This window comes from Protopterus annectens, chromosome 4.part1 (genome assembly GCF_019279795.1).
Source record: "Protopterus annectens isolate FY-2018-M chromosome 4.part1, PAN1.0, whole genome shotgun sequence".
Taxonomy (NCBI): Eukaryota; Metazoa; Chordata; order Ceratodontiformes; family Protopteridae; genus Protopterus; species Protopterus annectens.
This window is the reverse complement of record NC_056734.1, coordinates 896,421,819-896,440,270: the sequence shown is the minus strand read 5'-3', so window position 1 is coordinate 896,440,270 and position 18,452 is coordinate 896,421,819. Positions and strand designations below refer to the sequence as shown.

Sequence of the window (18,452 nt, the reverse complement as noted above, 5' to 3'; positions counted from 1 at the left end):
TAGCTGGTGTCAGTGCACAGTTGGGGGGGGGAGGTGTTGCAAATCACTGGACTGGTCTGCATGAGCATCTGGCTTTCTACGACAGATGTTCTAGTTATTATTTCTACAACCGCTATCCTATCTGAATATCGACTGTTACACTTAGTTCTTAAACGGCTGTATTTTCCCCACACATTTCCAAAAATATAAATAAAAGTACAGTACAAAGAATGGACTTTTAAAATCATTAGTCTTTTAACATCAACTGACAGCAGTAAAAACAGTCATAAATAAGGTGTTTCCTCCCATCAAGCTAGAGCACTGTGTGTGCATCTGTGAGAGTCAAGTCTATTGCTGACATATATTCTCCCATGCCAATAGAAGGTAAACATTCTGTTTTCTCAAAACAACAGAAATGTTTATCAGCATTAAGCAAGAAAGGTACTTGTTAGAGATTTGCAGCTGTCTATTTCCAGATGTCATCCCTTTTTACACCACAGTTCTTGCTGGCCTGCTCAGTTCCAGTACTGCAGCATTAAGTGATAGACCCAATTCAGGAAGAAGAAAAGGAGCAGGATTATTCTGTATCCAGAAAATGAGAAATGGTGGGATGCCTAATTTAGATATTATTAAACGAATAACTTAAATTAAATTTTTAAATATTTAAAATACTTAAATGTTCAGACTTACTTTCTGACTCTGGACATACCTGATGCATAACATTCACTTTTAGGTATTGGAATCCCTCACCATAGATATTAGAAATCTGCGAGACTGCCATTTTTATTTGACTGTCTTACCATTTGTCTTTTCTGAAAGCAGAGTTTTTATAAAATATTTAGGCCCAGTATCTGTGCAGCTCATATTAAAAGAGAGTTATAACTACCCTTAACTGAATAAATAATTGATCTTAGCAAGCTGTCTGGTGGCCTTAAATTCTGCTTTCAGTGATTATTTTCTGCAAAAGTTATTTCCAGCTGTCAGTAAGCCAGAGAGGGTTTTTAGGGGATATTGGAATGACAAAGACTTTTATTGTTGCTGTCTCTCTGGACTGGGCTCAAATGATAATGGACATTTCATTAAGAGTATGAAAGGAAGCCATGTAATGGCTAGAAGTTTCCTGTGAATGCTAGACATCATGGCATACCAATGATTACTTATATAAGGCTTCACGTGGGGAAGATTGAGTGCTACACTGAGAAGTTGTGGAAACTTAAGAAAACGTATCTAGAGTCTAAAAAACAAAACGATCAGGACAGCCAAACAGTTCCAAGTGTAGCTTTTATTGCAAAACCATTTAAAATATTAACATTTTCATCAAACTTATTGTAGACATCTTCGGAAAGAAATAAAAAGACCTAAAAAGGCCGTAACATCATGAGAACACTCTAAAACAGCTCCTTTTTATATCAAACAGGAAGTATGTAACAATGTATGTAAAAAGACTGCCAAAATGCTTAGTGACATATGCAATTTAAAAGTAACCTGTGCTGTTCAAAAACAGCAGTGAAACTTTGTAACACTGAAAACCACTGTCAACAAGTCAAGCAAGAAAATATTAAAAGATTGCATTCTGCCACCGAATACTTGAAGTAAATAGGGTTTTGAAAAAATAACTTGAAAATTAAAATATGCAGTCAAAACTCAAAGTTTAGAAGCCTTATATTTCACTTCACTATCAATGGATACTACATTATTTAAACCTGGTACACTAGTGGCATCCAAATATAACTGCCAACATAATTCTTTCTGAAATAATAAATTCTGACAGTCCCTTTTGTTGCTTTCATCTGTAATCCTTTCAAGAATGGAAAATCTAAACGTAGAAAAATGTTCACAGCTCATTGCATGCCTTGCTAGGGCACTTTTGTTGTCTTTTTTTTTTTTTTTTTTAATGCTATACAAATGCTGATAAATACATTTATTAAGTGAATTGTTGGTCTTGCTATTTAAAAGACTGTGCATGACTGTCACCGGGCAAGGTAAACCGCTTTAGATGTATAGCAAAAATATCTGCCCCTAGTAAGCCACCTTCCAACAGTTGTCCCACAGTGTACCATTGTAGTTATTTTCTATATATATGCATTGTTTGCACCAGCCACATTTCAATGTCTCAAAACTTCCAGTACATGATTTTTTATCTGGTCTCTCTAGAATTTCTTGAAGTTTGGATGATTCTTGTAGATACAAGAGGGCATACCATCTAAGTGACCTTTGAAGTCACTTTCATTCATACTAATGGCCAGTTTTTTAGTGTAATATTCCTGATGTCTGCCCCATTGAAGGAGTAATGAATGATGAGATTCTAATTACTTGTATTCCCTTGTTCACCTCTGTTGGTTCCATCGATGCATTAACCGTGATGTAGAATTGGAGTGTACTTCTTAGTTCTCTCTGCCCAGATTTCTTCTTTGATCTTCTCAGCCAAACCACAGGGTAGCCACAATCCAAAAAACAGTTTTTTTAATAACTCCAACTGTTGAGCACTTGTCATTGTTTGATGTTAACCCAGAAATTCGTGCAGATTGTCTTTTTAGAACACCCTTCTTTCGTTGAAAAGGATGGCAACTCCTGAAATGCAGAAATGAATTACAGTGTGTGGGTTTACGATATATAGATGTATCTAATGTGCCATCACTGTTCTTCACAAGTTCATCATCCAAAAAATGTATCTTATGCTCTTCGATGGCGGATGAAAATCTAAGAAGATCTAAGAAAATCTGTTAATTTCTCCAGTTCGGTTATGAACACGTCTAGTTGGTGTGGCCTACCTGACCAAATAAAAAAGATGTCATCTAAAAAGCAGCAACATCTTTTACAATGCAGAAAATAGTCCAGTTTAAATACCACGTCTTTTTCCCATTTTAATAAAACTGCGTTAGCAAAGGTTGCGGTGCAAGTCGCACCCATTGCCACCCTGGAGATCTGTTTAAAATATTCTCTATTAAAAAATGGGAAATTGTTGGTCAGGACTGTTTCCATAAAGTCGGAGATAAGTCTAAGCATGTTGTCAGTAACTAAATGGGAATCCAAAATAATGTCACTGAACTATGATAAACCAGTGTCGTGTGGAACCACTGTGAATACATTTTTGACATCCAAGGTGACCAGTAGGTTATTTTCTCCAGTGTGTACATTTTTTTAATTTATCGACAAAATCCCACAAGTCCCTCAAGACATGTGGAAAGTCTTCAAGGAGACATTTCAGTTTGGTACCAACAAGTTTTGCACTTGCTGCCACTATTGGTCATAATGGTGGATCCATTACATTTTATTATGTACAAACACAATACAGTGCTATTAATTTTACCTTGGGTAACTTGTATACAAACTAACTACATTCATTCTCACATGCTAACTCTCTGGCTGCACTTTCAAAATGGCACTAGGTGCAACACGTGCCCGGTATTTGTATATGCACGTTCATTACTTGCTATGCTTCTTAAAGACGCATCACACAATGTGCTCTACAGTAGAGATGGTTTTTCACTTGCTTCTTTCAGTGAGCATCTTGTGGAGATTTCAACTCATCTGCCCATGGATCCTCGTCCTTCATCATTTTGTGGTCAGAGTTATGAAAGGAGTGTTGCATGTGACATACTCCTTCTCCTTGGCATCTCTGTTTTGTTTTTGAAAAAATTACCTTAACCTCCTTTTGAAACAGTCTCTCAGGCTGATTTATAATTCATTGCTTGGAAAATTATGTATTGCTCTGAGGGTGAGTCTCTGAGCTGCAAGCTCTTATGGTAGGCCAGACCTATCTGATTTTTCACAGGGCAGGGTTGTGCTATGCATTAAATTTGTCATTCATGCCATAGTTTTTTCTAAATTTAGCTTGAATGAAGCCATCAATCTCCCAGTGTTCTAGCCTTATCTAAAAAGGAGAAAATATCCTACATACCTGGGATGTGCACAGGTAGCTCAGGTACTATATTGACTGAGCTAAAGCTCTTTAGGATTGATGAACAGCTGTTTGCCCTTCTATGGGGCTAAGGAAGATCAACATGTCTGTAAGCAAACTGTGGTACATTGGCTGTCCTCTGCTATTGTCTTTTATTATTCTTTACCATGATAAACTTCTTCCATTCAAGGTTAAGGCTCATTTGACACTGGCATTATCCTCCTCAAGAGCATATTGGAAAGGTGTGGGTTCTAGAAACATTGTAGAGTCAGCAACCTGGTCCCCTGTTTGTACTTACACAAAGCATTACAAACTGGATTCCTTTTCGAGGTCTAGAGCAGGCTTTGCTGGGACAGTTCTTCAGGGGCTCCTGGATCCTTATCCTTCTACATCCCAAGCTTTGGAAATCTACCCAAAATGCTACTAAGGCAGTGAGAGAGATGAACATATTACAGTTGCCCAAGTCCTATATACCTGTAACAGTAAATGTCCAAATTACTCACTGCTTCAGTGACAGCACGCACGTGCTATACCCCAGATTGTACATAGTTGTTGAGGGTTTCATCCTCTTTGATTTGGTTGTTTTTGTGGATTTTTTTAATGGTAATGTGATTGGCTGAAAATTTACTATTCCTAAATGATTCTGGCTTGAGATACCTTCCATATGCTCAGCCAATTAGCTGTCACGGGAAGAAAGAGGGAGGGTGACTGAGCTTCTGAAAGGTGGCCATTACTGAGTTACCTTGACAGATAACCCAAAATGCCACTCAGGTAGTGAGAAATTTGAACATCTACCGTTACAGGTAAATAGAACTTGTTTAACGCTTTTCTTAATGACCTTAACGTCTGGACATGGAGCATGGTGAACTTACAAATTTTTAGTGACTGTACTGCAGTGATGTGGAACATAAAAGTACAGGAGCAGATTGACAGTGATCATCATGAAGCAGGACATTCAAGACAACCTAGCCTTCAAAGAACTTACTTCTTAAGTCTACAAAAAATAGTGCCTGGTGCTTAAACTGAAGAATGTCAGTCTTGTAAGTGGGTTCAGGTCAGAAATGTTTTCCTGTGCATTGTAAAGAAGCTGAGCTGTCCACTGTTGGATCTTGTCACATCACACTTGAATATCCAATTTCCAGTGTTTCATTTCTGGGAGCATCAGTCTTTGGCATTGCAGTGAATGCCTGCTCAGTATTATAGAACCATTGTTCTTTTTATACATTCCTTTAAGCATGTTGTATATCATTAGTGTTTCCACCAGAAGAGGACTTGTACTGTCTTTGTTTGCCTTGTTATGGTTGCCAGAAAAGGACAGGAAGGTATGAAAGTCTGTCTTTTTATGGCCACTTTGGCCACTAATTGACCATGGCTCAAGATGACCAATGGATGAAGAGATCCTAGCTGAAGAAAGACATCTGCATCCACCAAAAGGATTAGATCAAATGTCTGATTTCTGCAGCAATGACTTTTGCTATTTATTCATCTGTTGTCAGTGCTGAGGTTTCATACTATGTACTGAATTTCTTTTGTATTTTGTGTATTTTATACATCTTGTTTTGTATTTTAATACTATGATACCTTGGTTTAGTTACAGTTTGATTTGGTTTAATGAACCTAAAAAAGGTTTATCCACAGATGCGTAATGGTAGCATCATGCTGAGTAGTGGCAAACACTGTTTTGGAACCCTGTACTGTGGCATTTGTTTGCTCTGTCTGCTGTAGAGAATGCTGGGATTAACAGCTGATGATATTGTTGACATATGAATTTTATTTCATACTCTGAACAGCAGGAAGTGGCATGCTTTTTGGTATACTTGTACAAATTTACTGTGATTCCTTTAATTGCTATTAATATTCTGATTCTGTATTGTAAGACCGTCTAGGTATGGTTCACATAACCCTGTTTGAATTTTTGTGATGTCGCAGGACTTCAGATGTTATTTTTTATGTGCTTTAATGAACTTGGAAATATTTTTCCTCTTTTACAGGAGTGAAAATGAGAGCATCTTGCATGAACATGTGAATATGGTGCCATTTGAGTTAATATCACAGAATGGTGGACATGCATCAGTCCGTGTAGTAAATCCTTTGCAAGCCTCTGGACTTCATTTGGAAACTGTGTTTGAAAAATTTCATCAGCCTAACCATGATTTCAAGGATTTACTTAGCCATTATCTGACTGGTGAAAAACCGAAGGGTATCTTAGAAACAGAGGAACTGATAAAGGTCGGAGCTTCTTTGACTGGAATTGGAGAACTGGTACTTGATTCAGATAAAGTTGTCAAACTGCAACCACCCAAAAATGGTTCTGAGTATTTTCTAACACTTGCAGACTACCAGACCCTTGTAGATGATCAAAGCTCTGTCATGAATTTCTGGAAGATTCTAACCATAGCCTGTGGATTAATTGGTGCAGTGGTGGTCCTTGTTGTTTTACGCAGAGTATACCACCTTTTTAAAGAACAGCAAGAATTAGAGGAGAGGAGACGAGAATTTGAGCAGATGAGGCAGGGAAGAGATGATCAGCACTTTTTGAATGAGGATGATGAAATCCCAGAGAATGCTTGTATTATCTGCTTGTCAAATCCACGACAGTGTGTGTTGCTGGGCTGTGGCCATGTATGCTGCTGTTTTGATTGCTATCAGGCTCTACCTAGCCGTACATGTCCTATTTGTCGATGTGCAATAGAGAGGGTGGTACCTCTGTACCAGGCATAACTACCACAGTCTCAGAGTTTTACATTTAGACACAAATTTTTCTGTTGCCTTGCCGTGGTATTACCTCAAAATTTTGATAATCCATTCTTTATCTGTGAAAATTGTGTTTAAAAAAATTGTCACATCTGACATATTTAGCCATTTTGATGCATCAGGTTGAATGTTCATGCTTTTGCTAAAAATGAGCAGACTTGAGTAGAGAGATCAGTTTATGCTGAGCCAGGTAAATTGAGCTATAAGAGTCTTAATTTTAATCTTTGTGTCACTTTATTTGCTTCTTTTAACTCGTACTAATTTGTTGATTCTAGTACAGTAATTATTTTTTTTTTCAGTTTCTAAATTTTGAAGTTGTCTGTCTTGAAACTAGAAGAAAAATCTGATATCTGGTTTATGGAAAAAAAACACTTGAGTCGTTTATATTGCTCAAATTCCAGTTATAGTTCACCTATTTATTCTTCATTGAGCTTTGATGGTAATTTATGTATATAAATATATACTTGATTGTTTTGCAAATTTAGTAAGACTTGGTGTTTGAGTTCATTTGCTGTAACTTTGTCTTTGTTATAATTTTGGTATCCAGATAGATTGATCTTTATTCACTGGAAACACAAAATGATTTAAAGGCATGTTATGCATATGGTAATTTTGTCTTCCTTGTATTGCAGTAGTGGCACCCATTATAACCTTTACCAAACTCCCTTCCATCCCCTTAAAGTAATAGTGCTTCCATACATGTTTCTTGCTTGTTTTTCATATGCTGTTTCTTTACCTGTACCAGCCAAGCATCAATCCTGTCTCCTCTTGCTCATTTATTTCCCAGAGTGTAGACACCATTTTTCCTGATGTGTACAAGGTGCAGGAGCCATCAGAAGAGAGGAGGACATCATTCAGGCAGCCACAGATGGTATTTGTAATGTGCTTTAGTCTTTGACTCTGGAGTATATCACAGACTTGACCACAATAGAAACTCATGAGCATTCATGTTTCAGTGCTTGCCTGACTGTGTTTTGGCATGTACCTACCTATCATTGTCTGAATTCTGCTTGGATAACTTGCTGTGAAACTCATCCTCCACTGGGTGTCACTATAGTAGCAAGACTAGCTGCCCTCTACCCCTGGGAACAGCAGGCTGACATTGGCTGTTCACCCACATCCTTTCCCATTAGCTCCTCCAGCATCCAGTTCTCTAGTCAGTCCTGGGTCATCTGGGTTGCATTAAAGGCTTTATCTCTCTGGCTACAAACCCTTTCATATTTGCCATGTGATTATCTGCCCAATGCCTCTGAGTTGGGCAGCATTTTTCAGTTTCTTGCGGTCACTGAATTACCAGAAATACATGTTTTTTCGTCTTCATCGTGAACCTAAGTCTTGTTAACATTACTGTAAATGTATCTTAGCTCATTTGTTTTGTAAAAGTACTTAAAATATGTCGATCCTTTCCTGGAGTCTTACCTTTCCACAGTAAATGTGTTTCAAGTTCTCTCATTCATAGAACTTCTGATTTTTAAAGTGTATTATTTTGTTGTTGTATAATGGGGTCTGTTTTGAATTGCTTCTGAAGGAACTGTTGCACTCAAAAGGTGTAACTATGCACTAAAAAGTGTAATGATGTTTCCTACTTTTTTGAAATCATGGAAGTCTGCTAACCATAACACAGGTCCTGAAGTATTGCATTTTAAAGTGGTTGCAATCAACATAGTGCCTACAGCTGAAAGAGTAGTACTGCACAAACTGTATAACTGTTTGTCCATTTGTGGCTTTTCTCTATCAGTATTGTATGCTCAAAATCAAATCTTGTGTACACTGCGATAGTGAAGTTTAAAGGAAAAAAACATTAAATGAAAAATTAGCTGTTTTTATATTTACTCCCTTTTCATACTAAACAGAAATACAAATGGAAAGAAACTGAAGAAAAAGGATTACTCAGAATGTTTGAAATATAACCAAAATGAACACTTCTGGGTAGGAATGTATACTTGCATTAAATTAGGCGATATGAATTGGTAGCCAAAGCACATTTCAGTGATATGAATTTTGCAGTGCGAGCAATATGGGCAAAGAATTCCCAGGCAAGCAATTCATTGAGCAGAGTGTTACACTGTGATGTCCTTCAAGAATGCAACTGCAGTCATAACATGTGGGTTGTCCTGCCTCAGGCAGCCCTCGGTCGGCCGGATTCCAAAGTCTGGGTCCGACGTCGGCTGATGTCGCATTTCTCTCCGACGTCAGAGCGGCTGGAGTACATAAGCATCAGCCGACGCCATTTTCTTCAGTCTTTCTTGCCGCGCGGTGCCCGAAGCAGAAGCAGTTCGCAAGTGCCGGTCGGTCAGCTCCTGTATTCTACGATACCGAAGTCTTCAAAAAAGCTAAGTACCCCGTTGGGGACCTTTTCTTGCCTCAGCCGATGTCAGGAATTACTGACAAAGTTAACAATTGTCTTTCTTGTGGTAAACAAATACCTCATAAGGATTTCCACTCTTACTGCCTCCCTTGCCTGGGCCCAGACCACGACGTCTCGGCCTGTGTCGCCTGTGCTCGCTTCAACAAGCGCACTCTCAGGCGCCGGGCGGAGTTCGCTGAAGATTTTTTCGGCGATAATTTTGCTTACACTATGCCGTCGGATCTTCCGACATCGCAAACTCCCAAAAAGCGAAAAGACCGGGACCGACATCCTCAGCCCGCGTCTACCACCGACTCCACGCCAAAACCTAGCTCGAGTGCTCCGGTTCCCTCTGAGACGGTCTCTCCACCGCTCCGAACCGAAGACACCGCATTACCGACGACTCCGATTCCAGACATTACTCCGACGCCAGTTATAGATTTTCCTCCGGATACCGAAACCGAGGAAATGCCCGAGACCATTGCTGTAGACAAGGTCACTCCTACACGTGGAGCTGCCAGGCCCCCTATGGCCATGTCTATTAAGGCCTACACTAGGGCTAAGGCAGCCAGCAAAACAAAGCATATTACTTCTAAATCCTTACCTCAGCCGACTCCAGAGACACAAATTATGTCCATGGCTGCTGATTTGATTTCCATGATTAGAGGTTCACAGGCCCATCCTGAGAGAGGATCCCAGCCTCCTCCTGATAAAAAGCCCCGGGTTGAACCCTCTGACCCTACTCCTTCAGATGAAGATTCTGAGGGCTCTGTCCACTCAGATAGCCAGGAAGAGCTCTTCCAGACCTATGAGGACTCGGATGCAGAAGATTCCATCCCCTCGGCCTCCCCTCCTGAGGATATTTCTTTTGGGGAAGTTCTGCACACCATGAGGGAACATTTCAAGTGGCAAGGTCAAGAATATTCTGATTCTAGGAAACGCCTTAGGACTTTCCTTAAGAAGCCTCAGCACAGGCCCTTAGCTATTCCTCCTGTACTTGATGTTCTGGATGATTTGTATTCTGACTCTAGCTCTACCAGATCATGTAAAATCAAAACTTCTGGATGCACCTTTGGAAAAGAACAAGCTTTTTGGTGCAAATGCTAAGGATGTGTTAAAGACCATCGAAGAAAAAGCAAAATCAGTTCAGACTGTGAAAGATTTCCTCCAGGTTCAACCCCCCAGATTCAGTAGGAACTGGCCTTCAAAAAACTGGTCCTTTCCTAATCCAGAAAAGTTTCAAAGGGGTAAGAGCAGACGTGGCCGAGGAAGAGGCCAATACAGAGGCCCTTACAGGGGACGACAATGGCAGCCAGGAAATCAAAGAAGTGACGCAGGGGTTTCACCTGCCCCACAACCACAATCTCAATGACTTTCCTCTACTACCGCCTACCAGGGAACAACTAGAAGCTCCCTTAGGCGGGAAATTATCTCTGTTTGCAGAAAACCATCACAGACTGACAAAGGACAAATGGATTTTGGACATTATAGACCGAGGGTACAGGTTTCATTTCCATACCTTACCAAGAAAACAAGGCATGCCAAACCTACCACAAAATCAGAGGGCAGAGGCTATCAAGCAAATCACTCTGCTGACTCGAATGAAAGCAATAGAAAGAGTTCCACAACAAGAACAAGACCAGGGGTTTTACTCAAGACTGTTCCTTGTTCCAAGAAAAGAATCTCAATGGAGACCAATACTGGACTTGTCCGCATTAAACACCTTTCTCATAGTACCAAAGTTCAAAATGCTGACTCTACAGCAACTCCTTCCCATGCTGGGCAAGGGGTCGTGGCTGATTACTCTGGACCTCAAGGAGGCATACCTGCATGTCCCTATCAGACACAGCTGCAGAAGATACCTCAGATTTCTTGCAGGGCCAGAGCATTATCAATTCTCAGCATTGCCATTTGGCTTATCTACTGCCCAGAGTATTTACAAAATGCCTGGCTTCAGTAATTGCTCATTGCAGGCTCCAGGGTATACAAATTTACCCGTACCTGGACGACTGCCTCATACAAGCGGACGACAAATTGATGTTGACAAAGAACCTGGATTATGTCATACGATTACTTCAAGCTCTGGGATACACAGTCAACTTCCAAAAGTCAAGACTGCAGCCATCCCAGCAAATAATCTTCTTAGGAGCCAAACTAGACACAGCCTCTCAGATGGCTTACCTGACAGAAGACAAGCAAGAGAAGTTAACTCAGTACTTCAAAGGTTTAGCAAAACTCACCCAGATGACTGCAAGGAGATTCCTACAGGCCCTGGGTTACATGGCATCCTGCATTCTCCTGGTTCCATTAGCAAGACTACACATGAGAAAGCTTCAATGGTACCTAAAAAGCATTTGGTCTCAACACAGCAACAACTTGGAGACAAACATACCACTCATTCCATGCCTACAAAAGGAATTCCTATGGTGGGCCTCGGTGAGCCAGGCAAACACAGGTATGTCATTCAAAAAAACACAGATAACACAGACCATGACTACAGACGCCTCAGACCTTGGATGGGGGGGCGCACATGGAAGGCAGGTGTATACAAGGACAATGGTCTCCAAAGGAAACACATCTGCATATAAACCAAAAGGAAATGCTGGCAGTAATGCATGCCATCGAGGCCTTTCAACACCAACTCCAGCAAGGCCATTTAATGATCCGGACAGACAACACCACTGTGATGTGGTACATAAACAAGCAGAGGGGCACCCACTCTTACCCCCTTTACAGACTGACAATGCAGCTTTGGGAGAAATCACTGAGCCTAAACATCCAGTTACAATCCCAGTTTGTTCCAGGAAAAGACAATGTGTTGGCGGACAGCCTAAGCAGGAATTTCACAGATCCACACGAGTGGAGGTTACATCCGAAGGCCTTCAGACAACTCACTTCGACATGGGGCAAGCCAGAAGTGGACCTATTTGCCTCTCACCTCAACCATCTTCTACCAAAATTTTGCACAAGGACATACCATCCAAAAGCTTGGAAAATAGATGCCCTCTCATTCAACTGGAACTCCCTAGCAATCTATGCATTCCCACCTCTGCCACTGATGACCTCAGTATTACTAAAGATCAAAGCAGAGAAGCCCAAGGGAATCATAATAGCTCGGACTGGCCAAGACAACACTGGTACCCACTACTACGGAGCATATGTCACACCAGGAGGTGGGCCCTCCCCAGTGGCCTCTACTTTTGACTCAACACAATTTCAAAACACTGCATCCAAATCTTCAGACACTGCAGCTAACAGCCTGGGAGATCCCATAAATAACTTCAGCTTATCTCTTTCCAAGGAAGTTCAGCGGATACTAACAGAGGCTCGAAGACCATCCACCAGAAAGGTTTACTTAGCAAAGTGGAAAAGATTCAGCAATTGGAATACCAGCAAGGGACATGATGCATCATTGTTGAACATCCCACTCATCTTGGAATATTTGGCAGATATGTTAAAGAACGGCCTCTCATATTCTTCCATAAAGATACATGCATCTGCTATTTCAGCTATATACAACACTGATCCTCCTGTTTTTTCTCACCCCTTACTAAGGCAATTTCTCAGGGGAATCAAGAACATTAAGCCACCAAGAAAGGCCCCAGTGCCAGCCTGGGACCTCAATTTTGTCTTAGAAAAACTGACTCTACCTCCATTTGAGCCAGCAGCTTCAGTTGACTTGCAATTTCTCTCATGGAAGACAGCTTTCCTGTTGGCAATTACCTCAGCAAGAAGGGTTTCGGAGCTACAGGCCCTAATGGCAATACCACCCTTTAGTATTTTTCATAGAGACAGGGTTTCATTAAGGACCAACCCTACTTTTATGCCAAAGGTGGTATCTAGGGTTTCTTTAAATCAAACCATTCATCTGCCTGCTTTCTTCCCCAATCCTGAGAATAAGGGGGAAAGACTGTTGCATACCTTGGACATCCACAGACAACTTCGATACTACCTGGACAGAACCAAGGCCAGCAGGAAGTCTGAACAACTTTTTGTAGCTTACGCCCCTGCAGTCCAAGGAAAAGCAATTTCAAAACAGACTATTTCTAAATGGATTGGACATTGCATCAGATTCTGTTATTCCTTTCATGGAAAGACTGTTCCAGCCAATGTCAGACCACATTCCACCAGAGCTACAGCCACCTCTACAGCATTCTTAAGAGGGGTGCCTACCAAGGACATTCTAGAAGCTGCTACATGGAGCTCCGTGCATACATTCTCCAAACACTACAATCTCCCTCTATACTCAGATCCAGAGCAGGCTTTGCTTCGGCAGTCCTGCAGGGTTTGATTGCCACACCTTCTCTTTCCTAGAGCATTCCTCCTCCCCCAGCTAAGCTATGGTATTCTACCCACATGTTATGACTGTAGTTGCATTCTTGAAGGACATAGTACAGTTTTGTACCTACCATAAATGTAGATGTCCGATAGACATGCAACTGCAGTCGGATTTTCCCTCCCTCCATACCCCTCTATGCCTAGGGTCCACTCCTATCCCTGTTACTCTTAGCTGGGGATATCTGTTATGGTGTATTTGTTTTATTGCTCATTTATTTGTTTGGAATCCTGTTTCTGTCTTCCAATTTGATTACAGCCTTCCTTGGAGGGCACCTGGCATCTGGGGCAAGAAACACTGAAGAAAATGGCGTCGGCTGATGCTTATGTACTCCAGCCGCTCTGACGTCGGAGAGAAATGCGACATCAGCCGACGTCGGACCCAGACTTTGGAATCCGGCCGACCGAGGGCTGCCTGAGGCAGGACAACCCACATGTTATGACTGCAGTTGCATGTCTATCGGACATCAACATTTATGGTAGGTACAAAACTGTACTTTTTCTTCAGTAGCAAAGGAGGTGATGGAGGGCACGTTTCTGCAAAGGAAGGAGGCCTTGGTGCTGCCATTGTGCATGTCTATTTTTTTTTGCAGTGTTAATTACCATAGCAGTTTGCCTTTTAGCATTCCTGTTGGGAATGTTATTTGATGGGTTCAGTTGTAGTGAACAATACTAGATCCATGAATTAGTTTAGATAGCCTGCAGAGAAACTGTACATTTCTGGCTTTTCACACTTTCTTAATGTATACTTTAAGTATACCACATAAAGCTGGTATATGTTCATATCTAGAGAATGTCTTTGGCTGGTAGCTGCCAACAATGAATTGTATGTTTTGTAAAATTAGTGGCATAGCCAGTTATGATTATAAACATGCAGAGCTAGAGTTACAGAGAGAGCTTACTGATTTGTAACCCTATATTCTCTTTGTATGTTTGTATGGGTACAGGACATTTGGACCCCTTCGATTCGCCCCCGACCAGTTTGACCCCGGACGGTTGGACCCGAATAAAAAAAATAATTTAAGTGAAGCCGAAGTTACCATATAACGGTAAAATTAACATTGTATAAAAATAAATAAAATTAACAATAAAAATACAATTAAGGCATTAAAAAATAAAGTATCCCTACAAATATAACCTAAAATAAAAATGTAAAAACACATATATGCAATAAATCAATGAACAGAAACTCCGGACTAGATAATGCTGCGAACATCCGGATTAGTTAGCAAACCGTTGTAAAACAGAAATATTGTATAAATTCTTGTAGCTGTAACTCCTTTACTGACCAGAAAATGAAAAGTTATCAACAAAACAACACTACACATGTATGTACTTACTTGAAGGAGAATTAGAAATTTTTCTCCAACACCACACATTTAAATAATAATTGCATATCGGTCTTTGAAAAAAAAAAATGTGAGGTACAAGATCCATAATTACACATACACTGCCAATCATTTTTCTATTAAAATCATATATATGTATGTGTGTGTGTGTGTGTGTGCGCACGCACGCAAAATCTTTCTTAAAATATCCAACCCATCATCATATTGATTTCATTTAATTTTAAACAATTTATTTATAATACATAATAGATTGATTAAAATATCAACATAATATGTGTTTCATTTTATTTTTATTTTTTATTTTATTTTGCATTTGTTGACCGGGCTAGTCCAGCTGGATGTATGTCCATTTTCAGTGGAGGCCCGGGGAGAAAAGCTCCACAAATAACAACCAAATAGGACAAGACAAGATATTTACAGTAGAAATTGGTACATTACAAAACTTTATAACATATTACATACCTAGGATTTTATATTCTGTATTCCAGTAGGGAAAAAACTGATGTAAAAATAACCCAGAACAACAGTAGTTTGAGTTAATAATGGAAATTATATCTAAGAGATATTATAGATACTAAGGTCACACAAAAACCAAAAAGAATAAACACTAGTGTTAAATGGATAGAGTCTACAAAAGCAAAATACAAGGATACAATTATAGTGTTCATTCTCACAGGAGTTGTGATCTTATATGAAAACGGTTGGCCATTCAATATTATATACATATTTACATGAGAAAAATCCTCGGAATGGTCAAGCACACTATTATCAGCATGTAAACACAAGATCATGTTCATAAGAGGCTAGGAATCAAGGGAGTCTAGATAAGGGTATGGTGGTTAGTCTGGGTTATCACAGGGGCATAGCCAGTGTGATTTGAGGTAGGGTTTGAGCTTGCTTTTAAATACGTTAACTGAGGATATTGAGGTTAGCTGACTTGGGAGGCTGTTCCAGGCTTTACCTACTGTATTAGAGAACAGGGTGTCACCAGCTGAGTTGTTGGATTTAGATATTTGTACAAGTAGTTTATTAGATGAGCGTAAGGTTTTGAGATTGTTATAGGGGATAGCTAGGGATGTTAGTATGGGTGTATTCTGAGGTAGATACAGGATCTTATGGGCTACTATTAGTTGATTGAAAAGTATTAGATTTGGCAACTCTAACCATTCAAGATGATTCAGGTTGATACAGTGATGAGTTCTATAGGAGGACCCAGCTGCAAATCTGGCAGTATTGTTGTAGGAGGATGACAGTTTACTCAGATTACTTCTGCATATTTTGGTATAGCTAGGGGAGGCATAGAGCAAGGTAGAGATAAGGTGAGTGCGAGCAATGGTGACCCTGGCTAGAGGAGTTAGAAAGGGTTTGATCCTGTAGAGGGAACCTAGTTTCTTATTTACTGTTTTTATGGTGTTATTAATGTGAGGTTCAAAAGACAAGTTATTATCTATTAGTACTCCAAGTAGTTTGGTGGTTGGCTCAGGAGATATTATAGTTCCATTATTTGAAGTAATAGTAAGGTTAAGTGGGGTGGTTCTGCAAGTGGGGGTGAATAGTAGCATTTTAGTTTTTTTTTGGGGTTTAAGATAAGACACCTTTGTAGGAGCCAATTTTCGACTGTGCTAAAGGTCTTTTGGGTTAGTGATTGAAGTTCTGATTGGGAAGTAGCAGAGCATTTTAGTGTGGAGTCATGTGCGTATTGGATACAGTCAGCTTGTGGAATTACAGAATGGAGGTAATTTGTAAAGATGGAGAAGAGTAAAGGACCCAATATGGATCCTTGAAGGATGCCTAGGGCTACTGGGTGGTGGGAAGATAAAGTATTATCCCATAGTACAGCCTGTCGCCTATTATTTAGGTATGATTGGAACCACTGTATAGTAAGGGCATCCAATGACGGGTTTTTGAGTGTGTGTATGAGGAGGTGGTGGTTAACCATGTCAAATGCTTTAGACAGGTCGATAAATTTATTTTAAAAAATATGTTATAAAGTATGTTATAAAGTAATACAAGTCATAATATGTTAAAACATAACACTAGATGTGAAGTTGTTCTATCTCGCCGTTTTGTTCTTACACGTGGGTTCGGAGCCGATCCCTCTGCTCCGAGTCGGCCGCTATTCAAGCTCAAACTCTCAGAGAAGCTCAAGACACAGTATATATCCCATGATGCTCTACTGTAACCCTCAGATCTAGTTTGCCGTTGCAACGGATCTACAGACTCGTCGGAGAAAGCTCGGGCCAGTGTTATTTTTTCTATATTTAAAAATATTTAAAAAAATATTTTTCTCTTGTAGTGTTAGCTAGTGTTGTTTTCGTTAAAAATATAGAGTTTAGTTAGCGTTAGTGTGTAGACTGGTATATATTTGGAGTGTTTTTCTTAACGGCTGTTTTTTTCTAGGCCTTTCTTAGTTTTTTGGGCGTGACAGGGCTTTGTCAGCTCCTTTGTGTGTGCTAATTTTATTAGTGGTAGTTTAAAATTAGTTAGAACATTTAGAGATTAGCTAGTTCTGTAGAGAGTTAATATTAAAAAATAGTTGTATAACATTTTTTGTGTTTAATATATTCATAGTTTGAGTTCAGGGATCTGAACAAATATATATATATATATATATATATATATATATATATATATATATATATATATATATTCTCTCTCTTTTTTTTTTCTAAAATGTCAGAGAAGCAAAAGTCTGGCTTCAAAAGGTGTGAGTGTGGCCAAAAAATGTCTGTGATGGGCAACCACTTCACCTGTGTGTACTGTTTAGGATCTGTTCATTTGCAGGAAGTGTGCTCTATCTGCCACTCCTTTAGTGCCAGGGTTCTTCTGGAAAGGCGCAGGAAGCTGGTGGATAGAGGACTCCTGAAGCCTGATTTTCAGACTGCGCTGGACAAGACCGACCTTTCTTCCAAGGCTTCGAAGGGGTCAAAGTCATCCAAAGGGTCCTCTGAGCCCAAGTCCTCGGCTCCGAGCTCCTCTAGTATGGTTCGATCATCGGCTCTACAGCCTTTGGAGCCGTGTACCGAACCTTTATCTCGGAGTCCAGTTGTGGATCCGGTGTTGGAGACTCTTCAGTCTCCGATTCTTCAATCGGTGCCATCTTTGGCCCCTTCAACCCATTTTTCGAGGTTATCTGATGTGGACCTGGACCGCGTGGTTAAGAGATTGCTAGAGAACCCGGCCCTGGCTAAAATGCTTTCTGCTTCAAGCCACTCTGCTTCAAAGCCTGAAATCCCAGTCCTACTCTCTACTCCTCCTCCTCCGAAGCCAATCGAACTCTGGGAGCCGGGGCAGAGAGAACCGATGTTGGTAGAGCCCTCGGAGCAGAGGTTCAATCCAGCTCCCTCGGCTCCGTCGACCTTGATCTCCTCTGTTCCAACCGGGGAGTCTCAGAGCTGACACTCCCTCGCTGGCTCCTGGGTGGAGAGTCGAACCGAGACTTCAGTTCTGACCCTTCCCCTCGGGGCTTCGGCGCAGGTAGGTTCGGCTCCGTCCTCTGGATTGGAGCGCGGGGTCTCTGCTCTGGGAGGGCTGCCAGCCTCTTCGGAGCCGACAGACTTCTCGGACTGGGATTCTAGTGCCTTTGATGCCATGAGGAAGGTCATGTCTTCTAAGACCACTACCTCTTCGGATCTTTCTTTCCCTCCCCCTAAAGGTCCACGTTCTGTCTCTTCCCCACAGATCCCTACCAAGCGTCGAGACCCAGAGCCTCCGGTATCCCCATTGGGCGGCCCCACCTCTACAGGGACTTCAGCGGACGCTCCCACTGATGAAGTATCTTGGAAGA

General features: G+C 40.7%; 1 protein-coding gene across 5 annotated transcripts in view; it reads left to right on the top strand.

Annotated features, from left to right (window-relative positions):
- LOC122801110 (mitochondrial ubiquitin ligase activator of nfkb 1-A-like) overlaps positions 1-8,456 on the top strand; it is a 290,707-nt gene extending 282,251 nt beyond the window's left edge. For all 5 annotated transcript variants that reach the window (XM_044070637.1, XM_044070635.1, XM_044070636.1 and 2 more), the window contains one exon: positions 5,872-8,456. In XM_044070637.1, coding sequence (XP_043926572.1) covers positions 5,872-6,601 — 730 coding nt within the window. In that variant the 3' untranslated portion in view covers positions 6,602-8,456. The remainder of the gene's footprint in view (positions 1-5,871) is intronic.
- Positions 8,457-18,452: the final 9,996 nt, after the last annotated feature.